General features: G+C 40.3%; 1 protein-coding gene across 1 annotated transcript; it reads left to right on the plus strand.

Annotated features, from left to right (window-relative positions):
* Positions 1-429: 429 nt before the first annotated feature.
* LOC308308222 (extracellular calcium-sensing receptor-like) lies at positions 430-6,988 on the plus strand (the record flags this gene model as incomplete). The annotated part of the gene is made up of 8 exons (XM_080753586.1): positions 430-506; positions 1,094-1,388; positions 3,270-3,539; positions 4,331-4,465; positions 4,571-4,846; positions 5,544-5,771; positions 5,872-5,995; positions 6,072-6,988. 8 exons carry the CDS (start codon positions 430-432, stop codon positions 6,986-6,988), a joined length of 2,322 nt encoding a protein of 773 aa, XP_080609712.1.
* Positions 6,989-9,488: the final 2,500 nt, after the last annotated feature.

The following is a 9,488-nucleotide window of genomic DNA, read 5'->3' on the forward strand; positions in this document are numbered from 1 at the left end:
AAAATATATTCTCTCCCCATTCATTTAGGGTGGGCCAGTCGTACGAGTGGGTGGACCCATGCAGGCCTGATAGGCCCTCCCTAGTGGCACACCTGGATCATGGTTAAGGTCGGTTAAGCCCCACCCCTACTTCTGCCTCCGTCCAGATGGGTGTTATGAAAGATTACGACATACGGTAAGTTGACACTGGGGATGGTACAGCACTGTATATAAAACTCCGGAAACAATTCGGAAAAGGGGTTAGAGAGAGAGGAGTATACAGTCATGAGGGCTTATCGAGACGCACGCCTGCTTTCATACCTGTACTTGTATTTGATATTGTCCCCTTCCTTCTCTCCTTTGCTTTCCTCACCGTCCTCTTCTTGTGAGTTACAGGCACAATTTAACCTCAACAGAATTTACCAGGCTGGGGACTTTATACTGGGTGGCATGTTTCACATGCATCTCTACTCTGTGTTCCCTGAGCTGTCATTCACCTCCAAGCAGCAGGTGCCCACTTGCTACAGGTGAGTATCACACATAGACTACTGTACATCAACATGTCCGTACACAGACAAATGTGTCCGTGGTAAGGACTTGGTCTCGTCTGTGGCAATTCTTAGTTTTTCTTTTTACACACCATCTCAACGTTCTCATTTTGAAGACCCAATTACTGAATGTCAAGTCTCCAGTTTTTCTTCAGAATATGTATGACACTTGTTTACTATAACACTATAGCACATTAGGACTATACTAGTGGTTCTCAAATGTTTTATTTGCATGGACCCCCTTAACTCTACAAAAATGGAACAACATTTGTACCCTAAGGTTTCTGTCTCTCAGAGTTACAGAACTATTATGGTCATTCAGGGTTAGCTCTTTATGGGTTTCTGGTAATATTATTGTCCACTCATTTTGTATGTCCATGGTAAAAATTGTATTTTGACACATAAATCCACCACAAGCCAGCATGGCTATGACCCCTGCCCTGATACAATGGCAAGCCAAAGAACGGGAACTTCTTTTGACTTACAGTACAGCATTAGATGATGTTGAAATGTGTAGTTCTACAAAGATAAATATTCAAGTTTACCGTGGCATTTTTGTGTGTTAGTTTCGACATCCAAAGGTTCAGATGGGCCCAGACCATGGCTTTTGCCATCACTGAGATCAACAGAAACCCCAGCCTGCTACCCAACGTGACTCTGGGATATAGCCTCCACGACACCTGTCACTCAGTTGCAGTTGCCTTCCACGGTGCATTGTCAATGGTCAGTGGGAGAGAGGAGCAGGTTCAACTGGACGAGAGCTGTGTCGGGTCTCCTCCAGTGCTCGGTATTGTGGGTGCCGACACCTCAGCTCATTCTATTGCCATCTCTAGTATTTTAGGTTTGTACAGAGTTCCCATGGTAAGTTGAACATACTTTTTACCATCACCAATATGATATACATTTCAGTTGTTTGGTTAAAAAAGTAAAAAAAAAAAAAAGAATCTTACATCTTGAAAGACACAGAACATATTTACTTGCAGGCAGCAGAGCATGGAAGCAGAAAGGGATTTTTAATGTAGCGTGCAGATTTACAAAGGTTGGAGTTGGAGTGCAATGTATCTGTACTAGAGTATGTACTGTAGAAGGAAGGCACTGGAGCAAACTCAGACAATTGAAGCCTTTTTATTCACAGGGTGCAGGTAACAGAGTGGCAACATTTTGATATCAATACACCTTCGTCAGGTCATCTGTGATCTTTATTAGAGGTTTGATTCTTTGCCTGGATCTTAGAGTAGGAATCCTATACAGCCCTGAGTTGTAATCAGGGCTGTATAGGATTCACATATAATCATGATATTATAGCTTACGTATTTTATCACTGTAACCCCACACTCGGGGGAGAGAGATGGAGAGATGTGGGTGTGTGTGCGTGCGTGCGTGCGTGCGTGCGTGCGTGCGTGCGTGTGTGTGTGTGTGTACAGAGAGAGAGGCGTCGGGAAATCATTGTGTGTGATTTATTGTTATTACTCATCTTATGAAGAGTGAGTCTAATGTCCATGTCTCTTATTAAAATAATGTCTAATTCAGTGCTAAAGGGTGCATAATGGGTAGAAAATATTGTTTGAAGGGGTGGAATCTTCCAAAAGATTGCACTTCCAAATAGTTTCTATAATGAGATTCCAAATGGTGAAGTCTACCACTGTGTGTTTGAAGCAAAATACTGTACAATACAGCTTATTTTATTCTGTGTGGTGAGGGGATTCTGGTAATGGGGGTAAATCTAGATGAGTGGTGATTGGTGAGGGATTTTGATCAGAGCGACAGCACTTGAGCAGTGGAGCAGAAGCAGAACCTCATGAATGTGCTTCAAAAAAATATACAAAAAGTTTTTTAGTATATTACAGAATAGATGTTTTGTCTTTTTCAGGTGAGTTACCTTGCCACCTGCTCCTGTCTGAGTGAGCAGACGCAGTTCCCATCCTTCTTTAGAACAATCCCTAGTGATGCCATCCAGGTGAACCGCTACAGACAATACATCTGTTGGTTTGTAGTGCACGTTCCACACACATACCTGTAGGCCTAGATAGAGTCTAGTGCAGTGGTTCTAGTGGTCCCACGTGTGGTCCATCGCAAAATGTTAATTGTATTTATCTATTTAGTATATGTTATAAGAACATCAAATAACAAGTACGTTTTTGAATAGGCAGGATGGGAACAAATATTACTGATTGTTAAGGGCTTGATGTAATTTGTTGTCATACACAACGCCTCGCAACACTGGCTTTAAGATCAGCAACGTGAAATATTAATGAATTAGAATAAAATAAAGTAGAAATGATTGTGTTATGCCTTTTTATACAAAAAATATATAGGCCTATACATTGTTGTGGGGAGGTGGGGTGGGGTGGTCAAGAGCTTTAAAAAGGTCTAGATTCTAGGCCTCCTCATCCCAAGCCATGCTGGTTTTCCCTTGCACAATATATTAACCCATTAAAACCGGGAAAGCATCTGTGCCATGTTAGATTTTTGCGGTGGCTACTACAAAATAGCAGATACAAGCTCACTCCCAAATTGAGATGAATTTGGCCACGGACCCCCATTTGTTGTGCCACTTTGCCAAGGACCCCAAAAATGTTTCAACTTTTGCCAAGATATGTCAACATCCATCAAAAATAGCCAAGAAATTAAATAAAGCTTAAGTGTATCAAGTAACTGTTCCTCCCTTTGCTGGGGACCCCAACATGAGAACCATTGATCTAGCCTAAACACTTTTAATCCCTCCATTCTTTTCCGAATCAGATACGAGTTATGCTCCAGATTATGAGGCGGTACGGGTGGACCTGGGCAGGGCTGCTGTTTACTGATGATGCCTACGGCCGCGATGCTGCTCGGGTCTTCCAGGCTGACCTGGCCCAGTCGGGTTTGGGTTGTCTGGCATATCTGCAGGCCATGCCCTGGGACCACCACCCAGCTGAACTTCAGAGGATCGTCACTATGATGAAGACGTCCACAGCTCGTGTGGTCATTCTCTTTGTATATGGGAGCTATATGGTTGACCTTATGGAGGAGGTTGGGGTTATGATGATTACAGTTGATTTAGGGATTGATCAAAAGGAACCTGATTAGTTAATTAGTTATATTGAAATTAAGACATCCTTTCATACAGGCTATAAATAGGTTAAACATTTTCAGTGCAGTGCAATTTAAAGATGTTTTAGGTTCATCAATGTAAAGGAGTAGTTCATCTCCAAAATGACCTTTTTTTCTATTGATTACCCACGCCATGGAGACTTGAGTTCAATAATATTTTTTTGTATTTGTTGCATTCCTATGACAAAAAGAAATATTATAGTAAATTTACACCCATTGATTCCGGATGCATTTGGGTCTCCATCCACAAAAATGGGGGTAAATTTACAATATATATATATATATATATATATATATATATATATATATATATATATATATATATATATATATATATATATACTGTATATATATATTGTCTTAGGAATGCAACAAATACAAAAAAATATTATTGAACTCAAGTCTCCATGGCGTGAGTAATCAATAGAAAAAAAGTCATTTTGGGGGTGAACTACTCCTTTAAATCCTCTCAGCAGCTTCTTTCTTTTTCTGTGCACAACACAGATACAAATAATCAAACACTGTATTATACAGTAGACAGTAACTAGAATTTAGTAATGTAATGGTCCACACATACACTGCATTTCCAGCTATATAGCGTCTAAAGGAACTGCTATACGGTACATACATCTCAACAGGTGATAAAGCAAAATGTGACGAGTATACAATGGATGACCAGTAATGCTGTGACGACAGCCACTATATTCCAGAATCCTCACTTCCTGCCGTACATGAGAGGCACCCTGGGTCTCTCCATTCGCCGTGGAGAGATACCAGGCCTCAAGGACTTCTTGTTAAAAATACATCCTGACAATGACCCCGACAACAGCCACCAAAATGTCATAGTGAGTCTTTTGTTTGGTTGTTAAGCAGCTCTTTCAAACTGGCTTCCGTTGTCACAAAGCATTGTATTTATATGCTTAAGACTTCACTTCACTGTGTTTCTTAAGGTGAGACAGTTTTGGGAGAACACATTTCGGTGTAAATTTGCTCCCCTTCCGTCAGATTGGGTGGATGCTGGTGGAGGGGTGTGTACTGGACAAGAGGACCTGGTAACGGCAGATACAACCCTGTTGGACGTGTCTGACCTCAGGGAAGAGTACAATGTGTACAAGGCTGTGTATGCTCTGGCCCACGCCATCCATGACATGTTGCAATGTGTGCCAGGAAGAGGGCCTTTCACTGGGCACATCTGTGCCACTTTACAGACAATGCAGCCATGGCAGGTGTGATATTATTTTTGTCACAATTTACCTGTTAATGTTAGTTGGATTCTAATTTAGAATATTAATGAACATGTAAGCATGATAAAAGAAAAAAAAAAAACATTAAATATTGACATAGCAAGGAGTAGGTGCAGAATGCTGGGACAAAGGTAGTTCATGTTAACATTGTCTTTTGATTACAGCAAGGGTGTATTTAATACAGTCACTGTCAGTATAACTCTGCTATTGTATTGTTGCGACCGCAGGGATGACAGGAGAACCAAATCCCTTTTATGCCCATATATGGAGATCCCTGATGTCCACATCACTGTGACCTCACTGTGACTCTGTCCCTTTTATGCCCATATATCGTCATCCCTGATGTCCATATCACTGTGACATCACTGTGATTCTGTGCCACACTGGCCAGGGGAACCACAGTGTCAGGTGTTACCCGTTTATGCCCATATATGGAGATCCCTGCTCTAAGTATCTGACATCACTGTGATGTCACCTGTTTATGCCTATATATGGAGATCCCTGCTCTGGGTATCTGACATCACAGCGATGTCACCTGTGATGTCACAGTGACAAATCACCACAGTATCAGGTGTCACACGTATACATATACATATACATACATACGGACAAGCTGTGCCGGTTCTGACAGTAAACTGAGACCTACGGTCGCAATAATACTGCTCATTGTCATTTTTAGCTTGTGCATTACCTGGAAAAGGTCAACTTCACCACATCCTTTGGTGATCATGTATCATTTGATGAGAATGGAGATGCGTTGCCAGTCTATGACGTCATTAACTGGGTGTGGCTCCCTGATGGAAGCACAAAGGTTCGCAATGTAGGTGTGTTCAAGAAGTCAGCCTCCGGAGATGAAGAACTCATCCTTGATGAAGACAGAATATTCTGGAACTTTAAATCCACGCAGGTCACTTCAGCATTCTAGAATAGCTGATGCCCATGCTCATGATTTAAGATAAATGTAATAGTTTAGATTGAAATCATGATCATTCCTATTTCCGCTGCAGCCACCTCGGTCTGTCTGCAGTGAGAGCTGCTCCCCTGGAACACGTGTGGCCAGAAGGAAAGGAGAACCTGTCTGCTGCTTTGACTGCATTGCTTGCTCTGAGGGGGAGATCAGCAATGAGACTGGTAGGTTTACATTATTTAGCGATGTGCAGCATAGGTCATCTTTAGGACGTCCCTTTAATCTTCCCTTCTTTGTTAGATTCTACAGAGTGCATCAGTTGTCCAGAGGACTTCTGGTCCAATCCCCAACGTGACCAGTGTGTCCTTAAAAGCGTGGAGTTCCTCTCCTTCCAAGAGCCCCTGGGTATCTCCTTGACAACCATCTCATTGTTAGGCACACTTATCTGTTGCATTGCCCTGGGAATCTTCATCTATCATCGAGACACACCCATGGTGCGCGCCAACAACTCAGAACTCAGCTACCAGCTGTTGTTGTCACTGAAACTGTGTTTCTTGTGTTCACTTCTGTTCATTGGTCGTCCAACACTCTGGACTTGTCAGCTGAGACATGCAGCGTTTGGTATCAGTTTTACGTGGTGTGTTTCGTGTATCCTGGTAAAGACTATGGTGGTGTTGGCCGTGTTCAAGACCTCCAAACCTGGAGGAGCAGACATTATGAAGTGGTTTGGTGCCATGCAGCAGAGAGGAACACTTCTGGTTCTTACTGTCATCCAGTCAGTAGTCTGTATAGCATGGTTAGTGTCTTCCTCTCCAACTCCTCATAAAAACACTCTGCTCCACAGTGATAAGATAGTCTATGAGTGTGATGTGGGATCAACAGTTGGTTTTGCAGTGCTGTTGGGTTATATTGGTTTACTGGCACTCCTCAGCTTCATCCTCGCATTCTTGGCAAGGAATCTCCCAGACAACTTCAATGAAGCCAAGCTGATCACTTTCAGCATGTTGATCTTCTGTGCCGTGTGGATCGCCTTCATCCCTGCATATGTCAGCTCTCCTGGCAAATATGCAGATGTAGTGGAGGTTTTTGCAATTTTAGCATCTAGTTCTGGCCTTTTGGTCGCACTGTTTGGACCAAAGTGTTATACGATCCTTTTGAGACCCGAGAGAAACACTAAGAAGTCCATCATGGGTCGAGGTGCCACCAAGTCACCGTAGCATAAACAATGATTTTATCTGTATGTATTGTACATTATAGTATGACACGTTTGATTGATGATAACACTGTTTGTAGATTCAGTTTCTTCTTCCTACCTTGTAGGAAGAGGAATGCAAGTTGTGCATGTGGCACATTGTGATCTTGTAGATCAGCCATTTTCAGCACGTTGTGACACCATCAGTTCAATGTTATCATGATGGTATGTTTCTTGGGTCATCTTCGAAGTTTATATTTGGGCTATTCCTTAAGTTTACAGGAATTTTGGGGCCCTGTTATTGACATGAATGACTAGCCCTTTGACAAATGTACATAACCACAACATTAAATGCAAAGGCTCTGTCTGGCTTTAGACCCAGGGCCCATTGGTTTGGTAATCCACTCTGGTGGTGTGCACAGGTAGAGCTTGGCTTTCAGGAAGTAAATTATACAATTTAGGCTTTTAGCACTCTTAATCCAGAGCGATTTACAGTAAGTAAACAAGGAAAACACAAAGTAATACATCAAATGCACAGAAATGGCAAACTAGGATCATAGGTAAACCAAAAACCTATCGTCAGTCTAAACAGTATAGGCCTAATATCAAAAAGATCTATTAACATTTTAGGATGCCTCAGGCCCCGGACACACAGTTAAATCATGTGCCCTGTGCTTGCCCTTGGGGGAGGGTGGAAGGGCAGCATCCAATTCATTTCCTATGGAAGTCACATGTTTTTTGCCTCTAGCTTGACACTAGCTTTAATGGAAAGCAATTTACCACAGACAAGGCCTTACAGTGATCATCATGCAGCAATGGACTGTTTATTCACAACACTGAAAGCACAACGTTTTATTTATTTATTTATGTTTGTGGCCATTTCTCTTGCACATCTCCTCTATATAATGTATGTTTCTGTTTTGCAAAGCTTATTTCACACTGATTTATTATATCAAGTTAATAATAACATTTTATATTTAATTCAATTTAAAGTTAGATGAATCTTCATCAACTGAATTGAAATTGGGTTGATATAACTAGTAGATTTGGTTGAATTAACTGTACATATACATTTTAATCTAATTCTTACATTTAACCAGGCTTACAAGGTAGGCAACTAGGCCTATTAGCTGTGAAAGCACTCTGTCCTCCACCCTCCCATTTTCTCAGGCTTACAATGAGACTTAGTTAAAATGTTTACAAACGTGATTCTTTTTCTTTGAGATCGTTAGGCATAAGTTATGCCTAAATTCAATATGTTTGGCCGCTAGATGGCGGCCTAAGACCATATAATAAAGCATAAAGTCATGGAGCTGAGCCCGCTGTAATATGGATACGTTTGCTGAATCCACCGGTCCAATGTTCTACAAGCGTTTAATTCACAATTTGGGAATGGTATTACATAATTATAATTATTATGATATTATTTGATGTTCTATAATTGATGTAAATATTATATAGGCCTATATTAATTCATATCCGGTACATATTGTAATATAACACATTTCTTATGTTTAGTTGTAATATAACACATTTGTTTCCAGACATTTTAGGGCAATGCAAATCCAAAAATCAACCCTACCTCAAAGTTATCTATTCCATTCTACAGTAAAACATTATGTCAGATAGAAACCTTCAAATATGTACAATTCTAAAAATATATACATGTATATGAAAAAGCCATGGAAAGCTTATGGATAACAATTGTCCAATCTACAGTTTCCAATATGCTTATTCTTGTTTGCCCATGGAATTATGATAATTCATAATGTACATTTTGTATGTTTGTTTCTAGGCTACATTTCATGGTACCATCAATACAGTATATTGCAAATCTCTTCTTTGCCTTCAATCTTTTCTCTGTGATCAGCACCTCACACTCTTTACCTGGTGTGTTTTCTTTTTCACTGAATATCTGCTAACCTGACACAAAAGACAATAATGGAATGGAACACAATATTGCAAACATCCTCGATGATCACTTGAGTAAACATACAGTACAAACATAAACATACTTGACCATACATACAATAAGTTTCAGGTTTTTAAATGTCAACGTTTAACATTAATTAATAATAATGTACCGTAGACAAACCGTCCCACTTGAATACATTTTAACATGAATTCAATGTCTTTACTACAAAATAATGCAATTCTTATGATTTATTGAAATGTTTGTACTGAAATCATGTCAACTGGACTGAAGGCATAAATATCAAAAGGCAATGTAATCTAATTTAGATGCATCTGTTCGTCTAAATTAGTGGTAATATTGAAAGGCAATGAACAGTAACAAATCAATGAAAGGACAAGAGTAATATGACCTACAAGCTGAATAATGTCAATGCCAACCAATCAACAAAACACAAGGCATCATATACTATATGTATACATAAACACACATGGTGAATATACACAAGAGCCTAGTCTTCAGAGTCACTACAAAAAGGTTACAAGACAAGACATAGAGTAAGACAATGCTTAACAAGGAGTTTATATCACCTCTACGAAGGGGAAGTGTGACC

This window comes from Nannobrachium achirus (assembly GCF_963921795.1).
Source record: "Nannobrachium achirus genome assembly, chromosome: 22".
Taxonomy (NCBI): Eukaryota; Metazoa; Chordata; class Actinopteri; order Myctophiformes; family Myctophidae; genus Nannobrachium; species Nannobrachium achirus.